The 19,062-nt window shown below is 45.8% G+C and overlaps 1 protein-coding gene across 4 annotated transcripts in view; it reads right to left on the bottom strand.

The window, feature by feature from the left end:
- Positions 1–2,737: 2,737 nt before the first annotated feature.
- Positions 2,738–19,062, bottom strand: part of COMT (catechol-O-methyltransferase) — a 48,946-nt gene continuing 32,621 nt past the window's right edge. For all 4 annotated transcript variants that reach the window (XM_060248947.1, XM_060248944.1, XM_060248945.1 and 1 more), the window contains exons 2-5: positions 14,002–14,290; positions 8,046–8,239; positions 5,654–5,785; positions 2,738–3,838 (exon numbers count right to left, since the gene is read on the bottom strand). In XM_060248947.1, the coding sequence (XP_060104930.1) occupies positions 3,647–3,838; positions 5,654–5,785; positions 8,046–8,239; positions 14,002–14,290 (807 nt within the window). In that variant the 3' untranslated portion in view covers positions 2,738–3,646. The remainder of the gene's footprint in view (positions 3,839–5,653; positions 5,786–8,045; positions 8,240–14,001; positions 14,291–19,062) is intronic.

Here is a 19,062-nt window from a genome sequence, read left to right as displayed (position 1 = left end):
ACCGGGTTTGATTCCCCACTCATCCACATGCATCTGCTGGAGTGACCTTGGGGCAGTCCTAACTCTCTCTGAGCTGTTCTGCTCAAGAGCAGTTTCTGTCAGAGCTCTCTCAGCCCCACCTACCTCACAGGGTGTCTGTTTTGGGGAGGGGAAGAGAAAGGACATTGTAAGCCGCTCTGAGACTCCTTTGGGTAGTGAAGGGTGGGGTATAAATCCAATCTCTTCTTCTTCTTCTTTTTAAGGGTGCCACAGCATACTTTGTGCTCTCGGGTCTGATGTGCATGTTGCAAGGCAGCGCAAATGGAGTGCATGAATGGGGGGAACTGTTCTGGCTCAGAGTTGAGGGGATGTAAGCGCTAAAGAACTGAACAGCAGAGTTGGAGCATATGGCTTGCAAAGTCCCCCAAATCCAGTGGAGGGAATCTTCTTGTGTAGAAAAAAGCCCCCAAAGCCCTAGATTTCAGCAGCTTACTGGTGAATTAGTAGCCAATGTGTTTGTAACAATCATGTGCCTTAAAATTTTCATGGTTGGGGAGGGGGGACCCAAACCCTTAAAAAAAGAAATCAACAGTGTGTGTTTCTGTAATCTTCCTTGACTTGATCGCTGTAGTTTTAGACTGGGGAGGGCGAGGGGGGGCGGGTTCCTTTTGCATTGTATTTACACTGTACTATAAACAGACCGGTTTGATTTTCTGACAAAGGGGGGGGGCGGATTATGCTTTCATAGAACCAATGTTAACATAACCCGAATGTATTAATATTATTCTAGGAACTTTCCATAACAGACAAGTAGAATTGCTTGTTTCAACCAGGTGTGTAGGTTACCATTTTGGTGTGTTTTCAATAAATAATGCCTGGAATAAATTTGTGTGCCGTGGATTTCATTTTGGTTAGTCTGTAAACCTTAGAAGGGGGTTTCCTTCTTCAGCAGAGAGCGTGTCAACCAATATACATGCATTAGTCAGCTAATTCAGAGATTGTTCTCGCTAGGGATGAGGGAAGCCCCCTTGGTTCAATTTGGAACAGGATCAGCACTGATTAACTTTCTTAGTGGGCATTAAGACAAAAGAGTGTCTCTATCCAATGGTTCTTTCTCAGCTTGTTACGTCGATCTGTGCATGCTGATGGTGCAGTGCTTATATGCAGAGGTGGAATTCTAGCAGGAGCTCTTTTGCATATTAGGCCACACCCCCTAATGTAGCCAATCATCCAACAGCTTACAAGGCTCTTTTTTGTAAGCTCTTGGAGGATTGGCTACATCAAGGGTGTGTGGCCTAATATGCAAAGGAGCTTCTGCTAGAATTCCACCCCTGGATTCTGTCATCTTGAGGAGCCATTAATCAAATTTGGAACTTTCTGCATGCAAGCCAGTTGCTCTCATACCGAGCTGCGGACTTGGCAGAGTTCTGCAGGGCCAACTTCTTTGCTTTCATGCAAGAAAAGCTCTATGCTGCATTGAGCTTGATCAGTGAATAGTTCTTGTAAATCATTACTTATCCAATAGCCAGAAAGAGTTTTTTTTAAAAAAATTGCAACTGCTAGGTTTTTTTCTGGGTCCTTATCGGCAAGTAGAGATGTAACCATCTCACAGGGATATGAAACGGAGCAGGCTGACAAAGATGGTGAAATGTGTTATCTTCTAAGGTTAACATACAACAGACACTCCGGGAGAATGCGTGCAGTGATATCTGTCTCGTCAAACGATAAGGTAAGTGCGAAAACCAACCCCTCATAACCAGGGGTCATTTTGTAGAAAAATAGGTGGTGGAGCTCATCCAGGGATTGTGATGCAGCTGCACATACCATTAAAAGGACAAAGAGGTGGAACTCTCAGAAAGGTTCAGGAGCTGTGCCCCTGTGAGCTCCCACTGAATCTGAGGCCTGCTCATAACTACTACGGAGTGAGAATTTTATCTGGCTAGCACAAAAGCTCTTTAAAAGACTTGGAGAGGTCAACAGAGAAGCATAAGGGGGAAGAGATTTGGGAGGAGGGATGCCGGAAAGCAGAGGTGAAGAAGTGCAGCGTGCTACAAAAGCAAAGCTTTGAGGCACAGAAGGCTTTTCTGGCCAACCGGCCACAATAAGGAAGTGACCTTTTTCGTACGCAAGAGCTTTCAACAATAAAAGCCTCGCGGGACCTTGTCCAGTTCCGCAGGGCCTGCAAGACGATACTCTTCCAGCTAGATTTAACTGAACCTGCCAAGATAGAAGAGCTAATAGGATGTCTAAGAACATCGAATGCCATCTGCAACTAAGTGGAAATTAGCACCAAATTGTTTTAACTGTTTTAACTTAATGTTTACGTGAATTGTTTTATTGTGATTTACTGTGTACTGTGAGCCACCCTGAGCCTGCTTTGGCGGGGAGGGTGGGATATCAATAAACTAAACTAAAATCTGAGAATTAGATCTCCTAATAATCCCTGGGCCAAGAGAGGCTCGATTGAAGACAACCAGGGAGCAAGCCTTCTCAGCAATGGCCCCTCGATGGTGGGGCCATTTAAAATTGTTGTTGTATTGTATTGTTTTATTGAACCATGGAACTCCATGCCTGTGAGCCGCCCTGAGCCCGCCTTTGGCGGGGGAGGGCGGGATATAAGAATAAATTTATTATTATTATTATTATTATTATTATTATTATTATTATTATTATTATTATTATTATTATTATTATTATTATTATTATAGAATTAGAGGCCAGACATGAGTCATTCAAGGTCAGCAAAGAGACAAGTAGATTATCTTTGGAAAAACTATATTTATTAATCTGAACGATGGGTTACTTTGGGTAGGGATCACTCAGCTGCATGACATAAACTTTGGGTGGACAGAGTGTCTCCTTTAGGAGATGACAATGCTTAGTACTTTCAAAGTGCCAAAAGACTAGCTAACGGAAGTGGTACAATAAGCCAGAAAGGCACAACTTTTCACCCATCGTCCAGGAAACGCTGCAGGGCATCTGCATTGCACGGCACATCTTGATCCCAAAGAGCAGGCAGAGAGATTAAGACTGATGCAGCAGGGGCTCGAAGAAAACAGACTTCCTGCGGGGTCTTAGCGGCTTATGTAATTCTGATGTTCCAGCAGGGAGAAGATGCTTCTTGTTATGCGACTGTTACGGTCTGTCTTGTGTTTCCTTCCGGCATGTGGCTTCCTCGGCAAATCTCGCAGCCATCACTGGGTGGGCCTGGCATTTGCCTTGACTGGGGCGTGGGATCCCTCCTTCGGGAAACAAGGGGGTGAATCGCCCACGGCCATTTATTTCCCAATCTCCTCCACACCTGGGGGAGAGGAACCCTGCTCGATGCAGCTTCTTTGCCTGCTCCATCCGTACTTCTCCAAGAGGCCTGGGCCTTGTTCTGCTAAGAAACTGCTAAGACTTCTTGACATTTGGGCCTTACCTTTTAGCCTTGTCACTTTTAGACACGCTACTGTAAAACAAACATCAACTGATATAGGAGAGGGGTTGATCTACACCTAGTATCTGCACAGCCTCTTTCTCTCGCTCGCTCTCTCTGTCTCTCTCTTCAAGCCCAGCTCTCTCTTGTTTCACATTCATGACTGGCCCCAAATCACAGAAAGCTAAAATCTGAAACACAGACAGGACTAAAAGGGGTGCTCAGCCTCGTGGGACCGACTGTGAAATGCTACTCAGCGTCAGGGCCCAGGTAGACAGCCTTCTCCATAGAGTCCTCCACTTTCATGTACTCCAGGTGAGAGGGGTAGTTGGTGCATTCAAAGCGCTTGTTGTTACGGATGTACTTGATGAACTCCGGTGCCCCCGGGTAGATGATGTTGTCAGCCAGGAGGACGGAGCCCTTCCGCAACAAGCCACATTCCTGAGAAGGGAAAGGGAAGAGTAAGGTGTAGCTCAGGTGTGCTGATAGAGGCTTCAAAAGACAACTGAAAAAGAGATGGGACTAAAACTTCAATTAAAAACCCAGGAGGAAAGAAATATTTGTTTTAGCTTGGAGCCTAGAGGACAGTAAAGCAGGAACCAGGCGAGCCTCAAGTGGGAGTGTATTCGGGGTGGGGGTGGGGGGAAGCACTACCACTGAGAAGGGTTTGGGGTAAAGATTTTACAAAGCTCTTTTTTGTAAGCTCTTGGAGGATTGGCTACATCAGGGGTGTGTGGCCTAACATGCAAAGGAGTTCCTGCTAGAATTCCGCCCCTGGGGCCAGACAATACAATAGGAGGCTGTCCTTGAGGTGCCCTGGTCCTAAGCCATTTACGGCTTCAAAGGTGACCCCCCCCCCTTTAAATTGTGCCAGAAAATAGATAGACTGCCTGTGCAAACCTTCCAGCAGAAGGGTGATTTGGTCCTTGTATCCAGTTCCTGACAATATCTTGGAAGACCACCCTTTGGGCCAACAGACATTTGGAGATAGTTTTTCAGAACCAGGCCCATGTAAAGTCTAACCTGGTTGTGATCCAAGCATGCACCTGGGAAAGGGACCATGGTGGCAAAGCCTCTGCTCAGAATGCGGAAGGCCCCAGGTCCAATCTCTGGCATTTCCAGTTAAAAGGACCAGGCAGTAGGTGATATGAAAGACCTCTGCATAAGTCCCTGGAAAGCCGCTACCAGTCTGAGTAGACAGCAGTGACCCTGATGGACCAAGAGTAGAAGGCAGCTTCATGGGTCCCCATGGCCAAATAATACTTAATAAGGAGCGCCCAACAGCTGATAGAAGGTGCTACATCTCTTCAACTGCAGGGCCACAGTCCAACAGCACCTTTAAACTATAAGCCCATTCCTTCAGGGGGAGTGCAATTACCACCAAGACAGGCTGATCCCTCATTCCTAGAGCAACTTTGTCAGGGACCACCCATCCTGCCTTCATCGTCTGATTTACCCTCGTCCCTCTGATCATCTTCTCCAAGCAATTGTTCAGGACCAGCATAGGCCTGCACAGGCTGCACCTGCCCCAGACATCAAATACAAAAGCCTACTGTTGCAATCAGCTGCCGTGCTGCCATCTAACAGGGGTGTCAAACTCATTTGTTAGGAGGGCCGGATCTGACATAAATGAGACCTTGTTGGGCCAGGCCATGCATGTCATAAAATGTAATGCCAGGTAGCAGAGAGAGAAACTTTATAAAGGACACAGATAAAAACAAAGCTTTTAAATAAAAAACTTAACCCAAAACATGCTTGAAGCAGTAGTACTTATTGGTCTCAAAGGTGCTTTCTTTGTATCTTTCCTGTGTGATCCAGGGAACTGGGCAAATGAAGCTCTGGCACTTTCCTTCTCCCAGGGGACCACGAGGGGGAGGAGCCTCAGCCAATAGAAGGAAGACAGGCTTGGCTCTGCTGTGCGACTGAGAGAGCCTGGCAAAGCAAGCTATCCCTCCCCCTCTTTCTCTCCAAGGGAGGAGCCTCAGCCAATGGAGAAAATAGAGGCTTTGCTCTGTAGCTTCTGTGTGATTGAGCAAGCTGGAAAAGCAAGCTATGATGCATAAGGAAGCAAGAGAGAGGGAGAAGGAAGTGGACAACAACCAGTTGCTCGAGGGCCTGATAGGAACCATCCAGGGGCCTGATTTGGCCCCTGGGCCACAAGTTTGACACCCCTGATCCAGAACATTACCATTCAGCAATCCTGTGGAATTCCAGAATGGGGGATCTTGACTACCCAAAGGAAGTTCTCCAACTTACCTCAAGTAAGATGGTGTCTGAGGCATATCTTTCTTTCCAGTGGTCCAGAAAGACAAAATCCAACTTCTCTACTTCATATTTCTTCTTCAGTTGTGGGATAATGTCTTCTGAATGGCCTTCTAGGATGGTCACCTGAAAACAAAAGGACCCTGAAGCACTGAGCCCAATATCAGATGTCATCGCTACTTTTAAAAGCACCCGTCTCTCTTGGCTGACTGTGTTAGTTGCCTGGGTGGAAAACACTGGCCAAGCCACGTCGGCAGGCTCTGGGTCACTCAGGGACTTTATTATTTTTTTGGTGTGTTTGTGATAAATTGGCTCAGTTATTTCCACCACAAATATTTTGTCTCTGAGCAATTATAAAAGGCGATGACTTTGCTTCAAGTAAAGGGAAAGTGAACTCTCAGCTAGCGACAGAAGAAATTCCCCTGGTGGAAACACTGTGGTCTCGGAAAGCTCAATCAAATGCTGAGGCCCAAAGGAAATCAAAAGTGCAGAGACATTTTAAAAGGCTGGATGTTATTTGCCTCTCGCAACAGAACTGCCTCCTTGCCCAAACCACGGGGCCCCCTTCTGGCAACAAGAGCAGCAGGTCTCTGTGCTGAATGGCTGATGCAGCGGGTCTCTGCTGAAATCTGGACTGTGACCTCAGTCGTGCAGGAAGTGGGTCTGTTTTGAAACAGCAAAAGTGGCAGGACTGAGGCTTCAGTGGTGGAGCCACAGGAAGGAAAAAAAATCCCAGTCCTCACTCAGCATCCCAAGCTAAGGCATCTGAGCTAGTCGGCCTCTTTCTCTCAAGTCCCTGGAGAGGAGCTGATAGGCAGAGCAGACACCATCTAAATAGACTGACCAAAGAGCCCGACTCAATATAAAGCAGTTTCCTATGTTTCTGCAGCATGATATTGCCTTATATCGAATCAGACCTTCGGTCCATCCAGGTCAGTGTTGTTTACTCAACCTGGCAGCAGCTCTCCAGGGTCTCAGGTAGAGGTCTCTCCAACATCACCTATGGCCTGATCTCCTAAGTGATTCTGGGGACTGAAACTGGGATCTTCTGCATGCAAAGCAGATACTGTACCACAACCCTCCTAGGAAAAGTAAACTCAACTTACTTTTGGTATTACAAGACTGGGATGGGGGGGGGGGGGGTGGACTGCAGCAAAGAGAAAAATGCAGAATTCCCACATACACATTAGTCCTTGGCTTAAAAGTCAGAGGCCCTATCCTTTACTTCCCTGGTCAGGATTCATGTCCTGCCTCTATTTTACTCACTCACAACATACAAGAGTAACATTTTTATGTAAGGCAATCTACAGAACTGGAGAATAATTCCTGTAAACATACACTATATCCAATGCTCCCTCTGTGGAGTCATGTGAGCAGGGCTCATTTTGTAGCAGGAGCTTCTTTGCTTGTTAGGCCACGCCCCTCAGATGTTAGCTAATCCTTCAAGAGCTTACAGTAGGCCTTGTAATAAGAGTCCTATAAGCTCCAGGAGGATTGGCTACATCAGGGGTGTGTGGCCTAATATGCAAAGGAGCTCCTGCTACAAAAGGAGCCCTGCAAGTTGTAAGCAAAAATTCTTCTTCCTGAGCTACCAGTGTTGAAAGTTTTAAGCTACTGCATAAATTAGTTTGCTCTATAACAAATCTGAAAATATGTGTTCATTGTATAAAGGTGAATAATTCTGTCCACAGTTATTCCGCTGTAGTGTAGCTGATGATAATACATTATTGAAGAGTTCAATGTTTTCGGTATTACAAAGTTTAATATACTAACCAAAGATGCTGCTAGTGCTACTGTGAGTATATGAGACGAATGATGTTCAAATCATACATTTCCTTTTGTTTACAAGCAAAATTGTTTTCTATTTTCAAGGGTTTTTTTTCCCCTACTCAGAGATGGTAAAAACTAAGTTAAGCAGTTTGCAGCTCCACTTCTCAATACTGGATATATTCACAATTCTGATTCCAGACAACTAATACTTTTGTACTATTAAATTTCATATGGATGACAGTATAGCCCCCTATGCTAAGTAAAGTTAAAATTATTCATTTTATGCTGTTAAAGCAGCAGGAGTTTGGGTTGCATGAAAATTTAAGTACTGCATAATTTCACCTTTTCCAAATTTCAAATATTTTTCAAGGGCCAGGGGGAGGGGTTTCCCCTGACTTTAAACATTTCTGTAAATTCTATATCTCCAGTCTATAAATTACTACAGCCACAGGAATCAATATAAACATTGGTTGGGGGCGGGGGGACTCACATCTTTGGTCTTATTGATCTCAGCAGAGAAGCTGCCATTTGCTTAGCCAATGTGAACATTAGAAAACTAACACAAAATAATCACATTGACTTCTTAAAATATACCCTTGTTTTGCATTTTCTGTACCTTATCACTGACTCCAGCAATCTCAATAATTTCTTTTGCAAAAGGCACAAATTCTGAGTTGAATTCAATGGTCAAAAGCCGAGCCTTCGGTTTCAAAAGCCGAGCGATCCTCACAGCTGAGTAACCGACATATGTCCCCAGCTCCAAAACGACGGACGGGTCTGTTTCCTCTACAATCTTATCTAGGATCAAACCTGAGAGGTACAAGACAAGAAACAGGAATGGGGAGTGAAGGTGGTAGAAGTCAGGGAAACTAAATCAGTGCAATTAGAACGTTTACTAGCTGGTAGAGAAATGTAAGATCTCTTTGAGTTGCAACAGAAAGACTTTCAGGTCCATGCATAACACAAAAATCAATTTTTATTTTTACACCAGCAGTAGAAAAGAGGTCCTGGGGCAAGCAATATCAAGCTATTGCTATTAGTTAAGTTGATGTTGTTGATGCGTCAGGCAAAATGATTAAAAAGGTGCCACTGATTAATTTATAAAGGTAAAGGTAGTCCCCTGTGCAAGCACCAGTTGTTTCCGACTCTGGGGTGACGTTGCTTTCACAACATTTTCATGGCAGACTTTTTATGGGGTGGTTTGTCATTGCCTTCCCCAGTCATCTACGCTTCCCCCCCCCCCCCAGCAAGCTGGGTACTCATTTTGCCAGCCTTGGAAGGATGGAAGGCTCAACCTTGAGCTGGCTACCTGAACCCAGCTTCTGCCAGGATTGAACTCAGGTCGTGAGCAGAGCTTGGACTGCAGTACTGCAGCTTACCACTCTGCACCATGGAAATATTAAACTATTTGTAATATCAGGTCTTTCAAACCCACGGGTGCCAGAACCCCTCTTTGAAGAGGTATCTCCCTCCATCTCCCACCCAGCAGGAACGCTTCTTCCAAGACGGCATTTTTTGTGACAAGAATGCAGCACTGACAACTAGGGAAATATTTTGTTTTGCTTTATTCATAAAGAAATGTATGCAAATTTAATCAATCAACTAGAATGTGTACGATTAATCATCTAATGCTTTAGAAAATTAGGTGAGAGTCCTGCTTTTATAAACCAATAATATCAATATCCATGTTTTCTCGAGCCCTGCACTTAACTTTCTAGAGCAGGGGTGTCGAACTCATTTGTCACGAGGGCCGGATCTGAAATAAATGGGACTTTGTGGGGCTGAGCCATGTCTGTCATAAAATGTAAGGCCAGGTTGCAGAGATATAAACTTTATAAAGGACTTTGTAAAGATATAAATCTTTACAAAGAAAGATTTAAAAAAAAAACTTAAAATACAACATGATTAAAACAGTACTCCTGCAATATTTTGTTTATTTAACAGTCTCTGACAGCTGACAACTCTTGCTCTGATGAGCCTGGGCCAATAGAAGGAAGAGAGGCTTGGCTCAGTAGCTCTGCTGTGTGAGTGAGAGAACCTGGCAAAGCAAGTTCTCCCTCCTCCCCAAGGGAGGAGCCTCAGCTAATGGAGAAAACAGAGGCTTTGCTCTGTAGTTCCTGTGTGATTTAGCAAGCCTGGCAAAGCAAGCTGTGATGCAGAAGGAAGCAAGAGAGAGGAAGAAGGAAGCAAATGACAGCCAGTTGCTTGCAGGCCTGATAGGACCCCTCTGGGAGCCTGATCCGGCCATCGGGCTGCATGTTTGACACCCTGTTCTAGAGGTTGATGAACCAAAGCGTCTCTCGGTCTCTACCACTGAGCCACGGCTGCTCCCTTTAAAGGGAAGCCCCTGGCCCTTTCCTGGAACTAGGTAAGACCTAGTAACTGATCGAGTCAGAATGCCAGGATTGCCCAGCTTATTTCAGACATCTGCATCTGCCTTACCTAGAATCAGATCACTGGGCCACTTGGCCCAATACTGCCCGCTCTGGCCGGCAGCAGCTCACCAGAGTCTCAGGCAGGGAAACATCTTTTTCAAAATCCAACTATCTTAAATCCTGGGATCAGAAGTGCCAAGATTGAACCTGGGATCTTCTGCCCACAAACGATGCGCTATGAAACTGCGCCACGGCCCCTCCCACCAAATTGCTTATGAGATCTGTTTAGTGTCATCTTGAATTACAGGACACATTAAAATGGGGCTCCCTCATTCTAATCAGATGGCCACAGGGCTGCGGTTCTTGTGCATGAAAAACTCCAGACAGTAGGCTTGTTAATGTTAGTAGGTGGGGGTGGGGGTGGGAAGGGGTGACACAGAATTTCTGCCGCAGAGAACTACAGGGGAAAGCCAATTGGAATCTTTCTTGAGCTCTTCCAGATGGAGACGACAGTTGCTGCTTTCTCAAATAGAGGGGGACTGCGTTCAGAAAAGGGAAGGAGGAAGGAACAGGACAAAGTAGCCAAACGGAAGACAGCTCCATCACACACACAGAATGGAGATTTGGAAGACAGGTGCAGTGAAGGGTAATACACATGAAAACCCATGCAGCTGTGAAGAAAAGTGCAAACATTAAAGTTATATAAGAACATCAGAATAGCTACACTGGATCAGGCCGATGGTTCATCTAGTCCGGCATCCTGTTTCACCGAGAGACCAAACAGATGTCCCTGGAAGGTCTACAAGCAGGTTATAGTGGCCAGAGCCTCACTGCTTCTGAATAGGAAAATTCCATTTATCTTTGTATAGTTAATAGCCACTGATGGACCTGCTCTCCTTGTCTACATCCCCTTTGCAACCAACTAAACTAATGGTCATCACTGGATTTGGGGATTGGAGATGGAAGGCTGAACCATTCAGTTTGGTGTACTGGTGAAGTGTCTGGACTTGGAGAACTGGGTTTGATTCCTCACTCCTTCACTTGCAGCTGCTGGAATAGCCTTGGATCAGCCATAGCTCTCGCAGAGCTGTCCTTGAAAGGGCAGCTGCTGTAAGAGCTCTCTCAGCCCCACCCACCTCATAGGGTATCTGTTGTGGGGAAGGAAGATGAAGGAGATTGTGAGCTGCTCTGAGATCCAGAGTGGAAGGCGGGGTATAAATCCAATATCATCATCATCATTCAAAGGCTGGCTTTGGCCTAGTGGCCAACAGTGTTCCCTCTAAGCTGGGTTAGTGTGAGCTAGCTCACAGATTTTTAGCCTCCAGCTCACAAATGTTTGTCTTAGCTCAGGAAGGATGACCCCAGAGCACAATAATTTATGCAGTAGCTCACAACTTTAATACCAGTAGCTCACAACTTTAATACCAGTAGCTCACAAAGTAGAATTTTTGCTCACAAGACTGCAGTTTAGAGGGAATGTTGGTGGCCACCTGTGCCTAACCTCACTGACATGGCCCACCTTCTTTCACGGATAGGACCTTAGCCCCTTGAAGATTCATGGAAGGATGGAGCAGACTATTTTATGCCATTAAAGGGTCTTGAACTTGAAACCTGAACAGACTAGATCAGCTGGCACGAAGCTTTTGACCTATGGGGCAGGAGGACCGTGGCTCTGCAAGAAAGCACACCTTGGCATGCAGAAGGCCCCAGGGTCAATCTCTCCACTAAAGGAACTCGGGTAGCAAGTGGTGGGAAAGACTTCTCTCTGCTTCAGCTCCCAGCATGGGTCACTGCCAGCATAGATTGTATGAACAGGCTATAGATCTGGCTCCATGTGTGGCAGCTTCACTCCTAAGGAAGACTTTTAACATTTATTAAATTTTTAAAAATATCTTGGGACACAAGGGTTGGGAAGGAGAATGTGTGTCTCATTATGAGCGCTCTGCTGATGAAGATCAGAGCAAAAATGCCCACGCCTGTATAGCACCCATTGCAGTTCATGTTTCTTTTGTTAAAAGACATCATACATCCCGTTTGCTTTTGCATCCTTAAGTGATCATCTGCTCAGAGTTTTCGGGATGAATAGGTCTCAGCTCCAAAACACTCATGGATCAGACTGGCACAGGAATTCTCTCTTGATAGGCCCAAATTATGCAGTGCCCGCCCACCAGGGCATGCTGTCCAATCAATTTCTTTCTGCTTTTAGCGGGCAATAACAGAAGCTGTTTCCATGGCGTCAATACCAGACCCCCCCCACAGCTACTCTGCAAGGCATGTCCCATCTTTAGGTCACCTTAAAACTATCTCCCTTCCTTAGCACATGTTGCTTTGAAGGTGCAAGATTCGTTCACCTGGAGGACAATTCAGTCCGAGCCTCCCGCCCCTCTGGTGTCAATGGAAGAGGTCTCAGCAGGTGCTTAATAAACAATCTCTTATGCCAAAAATCAACAGAAATTGCCCCTCAAGCCACACTCACTGTGCCCCACCTTGTGGCTAAACAAATAAAAATGAACTGATGGTATAAAAATGGTATAATCCAGGATTTCAGTTTCTCAGTTATTAAGTACAGAACACTTTCAGACGGTGCCTTTAATTGGTTAAGGTAGTGGTGGGGTGTTAGAATACTGTCAGCAAGGAAGCCCAGGACTCAATTCTGTAGCTCTTTTCTGTAGAAAAGGAACTGACTGATTCTTTACTCCAGGAAGGTTCCAAGGAATCTTCCTCAAACAGGGCCGGGGACCATAGAGCAGCAACTGCTTATGCCTCACAAGACTGCCTCTTCTTTCCAGCTGCCAGACCTCCTGCCAGGGCTTTTATTGTAGCAGGAACTCCTTTGCATATTAGGCCACACACCCCTGATGCAGCCAATCCTCCTGGAGCTTACAGAAGGGCCTGTACTAAGAGCCTTGAAAGCTGCAGGAGAATTGGCAGCATCAGGGGTGTGTGGCCTAATAGGCAAAGGAGCTCCTGCTACAAAAAAGCCCTGCCTCCTGCCAACAAGACTGATCTGATAAGAAATGCTGCTTGAACCCCTCCTTCTCCCTGACTTTGGCTGGCCAGCCCACTAGGCAATTCCCTGAGGTGCCAGAGATGGAGGGGAGGCAACGAAGCCTATGCCCCCCCACCTGCCCACCCCTAGCATCAGGGACTCCCGTGGCAAGCGGCAGCCCCAGGAGGACCCCGTGGCCCCAGTGGGTGGCCAGCAGGGAGCAGGCTCTTCCCCTCGCTCTACCGCAGGGTGGAGGGGGCAGGTCTAGCCCCATTCCTTCTGCCCTCAGCACACCCTGGACCTCTTCTTCCTCCCCCCTTCCCCCATGGGTGGAGGGCGATGAGGAGGACAGGCCCTGCCCCACACTGTTTCCTCAGCACCTCGTTGCTGTGCATGAGATAAGGAAGGCAGGCGTCGCCTCACCACCTCTGGGTGTTGGCTTGGGCATCTAGCCTGGCACTTCAGAGTACAGAATACAGATCATGAACTTGACTGCCTGGCATGTTTAAAAACTTCATCTTCCAAGCTGTTCTTCTTCCTTCTGTTATAGAAGCTCCAATCCTCCCTGTTTAGCAAAGACTGTCCCTGTTTCTTGGTTCTTTTCCTTGGTACCACCCTGTTCTTGTTTGGGGTGTCTTTCAGAAGAAGATGATATTGGATTTATATCCCGCCCTTCAGTCCGAGTCTCAGAGTGGCTCACGATCTCCTTTACCTTCCCCCCCCCCACAACAGGCACCCTGTGAAGTGGGTGGGACTGAGAGAGCTCTTACAACCGCAGCCCTTTCAAGGACAACTCCTACAAGAATTATGACTAACCCATTCCAGCAGCTGCAAGTGGAGGAGTGGGGAATCAAACCCAGTTCTCCCAGGTAAGAGTCCATGCACTTAACCACTACACCAAGCTGGCTTTCTTTAAACATGAACAGAATGTTAAATAAAAAGTATACTTTTAAAGGCAACGTAAGAGATGATTGTGTAATTGATGGGGGTACATAGGGTTGCCAACATCAGGTTGGGAAACATCTGGAGAATTTCAGGGTGGAGCCTGGGGAGGGGAGGGACCTCCATGGTTATAATGCCCATAGGAGCCAGTTTCTCCAAGGGAGCCAATCTCTGTAGCCTAGAGATCAATTGTGATTCCATGAGATCTCCAGGGTCCATCTGGAGGAGGTTGGCAACCCTATTCCCCGAGGAGCTGCAGAGATTACCTTTCTCGTCCCCCACGTTCATGGCCCACTCACACTTGGAGCAGTACTTATCGATGCAGTCCAGGACGCTCTGGGGATTCCCTTTGATGGCATTGTAGGAGACGGAGTTCAAGATTCGTTGCTCTTTGCTCTGATCCATGACGAAATTGGTTATTTTCTCAAGGACAATTTCATTCCAGAACATATTTGCATGGATGTTGGTTCGGACGAGCTTCACCAGGGCCACCAGGACAAGAACGGAGCCGACGGCTATAGACACGAGGATGGTCACGATGTAGTTTTCTATCATCTGGAATAAGAGAAAGAAAGAAACAAAAAAAGAAACTGTAAGGAGCCCCCAGAAAGAGGCAGCTGGCTTCCTGTTTAGCTTTTTAGAAACAGTAATCTGAACTGGAATAGATCCAGCCTTAGGACCAACGTTCCACAATCCTGCATACCTTTCCATTATCGTTTAGGCATACACAGGCACCAATGAAGCTGCCTGATAGTGAATCAGACCCTTGGTCCATCCTTTCTTACATGTCCAGGGAAATGCTGATTGCCAATTTGGGGTCAGGCAGCAACTTTTTTCCGAGACAGTTTGGCCAGGGATCCTGGAGGTTTTTTGCCATCTTCTGGACATGAAACAGGGGTCACTGGCAGTGTTCCCTCTAAGCTGAGTTAGTGTGAGCTAGCTCACAGATTTTTAGCTTCCAGCTCACACATTTTTGCCTTAGCTCAGGAAGGATGGCCCCAGAGCAAACTAATTTATGCAGCAATGCCAGTAGCTTACAAAGTAGAATTTCTGCTCACAAGACTCTGCAGCTTAGCCAGAACATTGGTCACTGGGGGCGTGCGGGGGTGGGGGGAGGTATTTGTGAATTTCCTGCATTTGTTTTCTGCAGTATTTGTGAATTTCCTGCGTTCCTTGATGACCCTAGAGGTCCCTTCCAACTCTGATTCTATTCTAGGTCAGTATTGTTTACTCAGACTGGCAGCAGCTCTCCAGTTTCTCAGGTTGAGGTGTTTCACATCACCGATTGCCTGGCCCTTTTAACTGGAGATGCCGGAGACTGAACCTGGGACCTTCTGCATGCCAACTAAAGGCTTTTCCCCTGAGTCACAGCCCCTCCCTGCATAGCCAAAAGAAAGGGTCTCACTCTACAAAGGAATTTGGGGTGGACTTGGGTGGAGGTAGTACTTCTTTACCCAAAGGGTGATTAACATGTGGAATTCACTGCCACAGGAGGTGGCGGCGGCTACAAGCATAGCCAGCTTCAAGAGGGGGTTAGATAAAAATATGGAGCAGAGGTCCATCAGTGGCTATTAGCCACAGTGTGTGTGTGTGTAATTTTTTTGGCCACTGTGTGACACAGAGTGTTGGACTGGATGGGCCATTGGCCTGATACAACATGGCTTCTCTTATGTTCTTATGAGGTGGAGTTGCTTCAAGACAGTTTTCCACTCCAAGCTGGATTATCAATTAAATTAAGACATTCAACATAGTTAGGGCCATAGCTCAGTTGAGCCACTGTGGGATCCTGTTTCTGTCTGCTCCGGACTTCAGTAAAAGCCCTGCTGTTGGTAACTTGTTATTCTGCTAGATGTGAAGGGCAGTGGAGGCTGTTCTACCCAAAGCACAAAAATTAATACTGCAAAAGTTACTATCCAAATGTTTGTGGTGGGCGTTCTGGTAGGTGTCGAGGTACTCTGAAAGTTCCCTGTCATTAATAGAGGACACAGATTTCTGAAAGTTTGAACTTTGTATTATTCAGTGGAGGACTGTTGCCAAAACACATCTGGTCTTCTGTTTGAAGTCTGATTTTATAATTTAGTGAGCACTTGCCCACATTGAACCTCATCTGCCACGTTGACGCCCACTCACCCAGCCTCAACAGATCCCTTTGGAGTTCCTCACAATCCTCTCTGGTTCTCACCACCCTAAACAATTTAGTGTCATCTGCAAACTTGGCCACTTCACTGCTTACTCTCAACTCCAAATCATTTATGTACAAGTTAAAGAGCATGGGACCCAGTACTGAGCCCCGCGGCACTCCACTGCCTACCGTCCTCCACTGCGAAGACTGCCCATTTATACTCACTCTCTACTTCCTATTAATTAGCCAGTTTTTGATCCACAAGAGGACCTGTCCTTTTACTCCATGACTCTCGAGCTTACTAAGGAGCCTTTGATGAGGAACTTTATCAAAAGCTTTCTGGAAGTCAAGGTAAACAATATCTATTGGGTCTCCTTTGTCCACATGTTTGTTCACCCCCTCAAAGAAATGTAACAGGTTAGTGAGGCAAGATCTTCCCTTACAGAACCCATGCTGAGTCTTCCTCAATAACTCGTGTTCATCAATGTGCCTACTCATTCTGTCCTTGATAATGGTTTCTACCCACTTTCCCGGTTTTGAAGTCAGACTGACTGGCCTGTAGTTTCCCGGATCTCCTCTGGAACCCTTTTTAAAGATGGGGGTGACATTTGCTACCTTCCAGTCCTCAGGAACGGAGGCAGATTTCAATGAAAGATTACATATTTTTTGTCAGAAGATCCACAAGTTCAACTTTGAGTTCTTTCAGAACTCTTGGATGTATGCCATCCGGATCCGGTGACTTATTAGTTTTTAATTCGTCTATCAGTTGTAGGACCTCCTCTCGTCACCTCAATCTGACTCAGGTCTTTCAACACCCCTTCCAATATAAGTGGTTCTGGAGCAGGCAAACACTTCTCATCTTCCACAGTGAAGACGGAGGCAAAAAATGCATTTAGCTTCTCAGCCATTTCCCTATCCTCCTTCAGTAATCCTTTGACCCTTGGTCATCCAAGGGCTCCACTGCCTCCCTGGCTGGTTTCCTGCTTCTAATATATTTGAAGAAATTTTTATTGTTGGTCTTTATGTTTTTTTGCAATATGCTCCTCATAGTCCCTTTTTGCCTGCCTGATCACAGTCTTGCATTTGATTTGCCACATCCTGTGTTCCCTTTTATTAATCTCATTTGGACTAGCTTTCTACCGCTTAAAGGAGTCCTTACCTTTTACAGCTTCCACTACTTTGTTTGTTACCCATGCAGGCCTTTTCTTATACCTGTTTGTGCCTTTCCTAACTTGTGGTATATATTTTATCTGAGCTTCTAGGATTGTAGTTTTAAATAGCCTCCAAGCTTCCCCAAGGGTTTTGACTGTATTTACCTTTCCTTTCAGTTTCCTCTTCACATGTCTCCTCATCTCAGAGAATTTACCCCTTTTAAAGTTTCGCTAGCCTGGGCTATCCTAGTCAGGGCATTTTTGCGTATACATTATATTTGTTTAGATTGTTTTGTGTATTTGCTTCAAACCTGCTGGCCTTTGGGGCCTTTTCATTCTCCTGTGTGAGAGATTTTTTTTTTTTAGTTGTCCTTGAGTGGCTCTTTTTGATTATCTGAAGCTTCAAACTTGCTGAAGGTAAGCAAGGGTCCCCATGCACTTTCACAAAGAGTTCCGTGACGGAAGAAAGGTAAGACACAAATTTAAGAGGGGAAATGGATCAAGGCTTCAGCTATCTTGAAGAACAATCTTGAAGAACTGAGTGTGCCGGTGGCATTGAGGGAGGAAAAAGAAAGGCCTTTTTCTATGTAATGATCAGAGATGAAAGTCTGTACAATGAGCCGGTACAATGAACCATTCATGAAGCGATCATTTCGGTACCTCTCACAAGCCAACAATATTCCCTTACCTCCAGGGCTTTTTTTTTCTGGAAAAAGAGATTTTCTGGAAAAATCTCATTTCCTTTCTCAAGAGGGAAATGAAGGAGAAACACATGGGTGCGCCTCATGAACTATAAAACATTTTTAAAGGATTTTTGTCGCCACAGAGTAGTTCCGGAACTCCATTCTACTGCGTTCCCCAAGGAATAAGACCTGCTTACCTTGTTATTGAAATAATGACTCTCTCTCTCTCTCTCTCATATAACAGAAGAAGCACCCTGCTAGATCAGACCAGTGGTCCATCTAGTCTAGCATCCTGTCTCACACAGTGGCCTACAAGTTCCTCTGAATGGACAACAACAGGGCAGAGAGGCCGAGGCCTTCCCCTGGCTCTGGGATTAGGAGGATGAATGCCTCTGAATATGGAGGTTCCCTTCAGTCACCTTGGCTAGTTGCTGCTGATAGACCTGTCCTGCACCAATCCATCTAATCCCCTTTTAAAGCTGTTTATGCCTGTGGCCATCACTCCATCCTCTGCCAGCAACTTCTACATTTTAATCACTCTCTGTGTAAAGAAGTATTTCCTTTTGTCTGTTCTGAATCTACCACCTATTGGCTCCATTGGATGCCCTTGAATCCCAGTATTTTGAGAGGGGGGGGGAGCTCTCTTTCTCAACTCTCCACCTTGTGCATAATTTTATAAACCTCTCTCATGTCCCCCCCCTCAGTCATCTCTTTTCTGAACTGAAAAGGCCCAGACTCTTCAGCCCAGACTCTTTCCTTGTAGGGAAGGTGCTCCAACCCCCTAAATCTCTCTTTCTTTCTCTTTCTTTTCCATCCCAATGACAAGCAGTTGAGCCAAATTCCTGCTCCTCTACAAAAGAAATCCAGGCTTATGAAATCCAGGGAATATAACAACAGAGTGCATTGTATGTTTAGTGTTGCACAACTAGCTACAGACATCTGAGTCATCCGAAGAGGCTGGGCCCCTTGCTTCTAGGAAACTTTAGATCTCTGTCCCTGGCATGCTTTTTGGGGAACGAGTCCCATCAAACTCAGGGGAACTTGCTTAAGAATAAACATCGGTGGCTACTTCTTTGCAAGAGCAGTTTTACATGGGATGCCTCGTTCCATTGCTTTTCAATTTGCCAGCAGGTTAGCAGCAGCAAATTCTACACTGCCTCTGTTAAGACAGGAATCAATACATTGATGCACAATTTTATATATTTGCTCAATTTGTACCTCTCCTTTCTCCCCAATGCGATGAGACAAAGTGGGGGATTCAGATCAATTTCCATTAAAATCATTCATACTTAAATTCATGCACGTCATTCTTGGTCACTGCAGAAATTACTACAGTTCAAAAGCAGAAAACACTATTGCCTCTTATTTACT

The sequence above is a fragment of the Heteronotia binoei genome, chromosome 11 (assembly GCF_032191835.1).
Source record: "Heteronotia binoei isolate CCM8104 ecotype False Entrance Well chromosome 11, APGP_CSIRO_Hbin_v1, whole genome shotgun sequence".
NCBI lineage: Eukaryota > Metazoa > Chordata > Lepidosauria > Squamata > Gekkonidae > Heteronotia > Heteronotia binoei.
The sequence above is the reverse complement of the archived record's forward strand: the minus strand, read 5'-3'. Positions and strand labels throughout refer to the sequence as shown.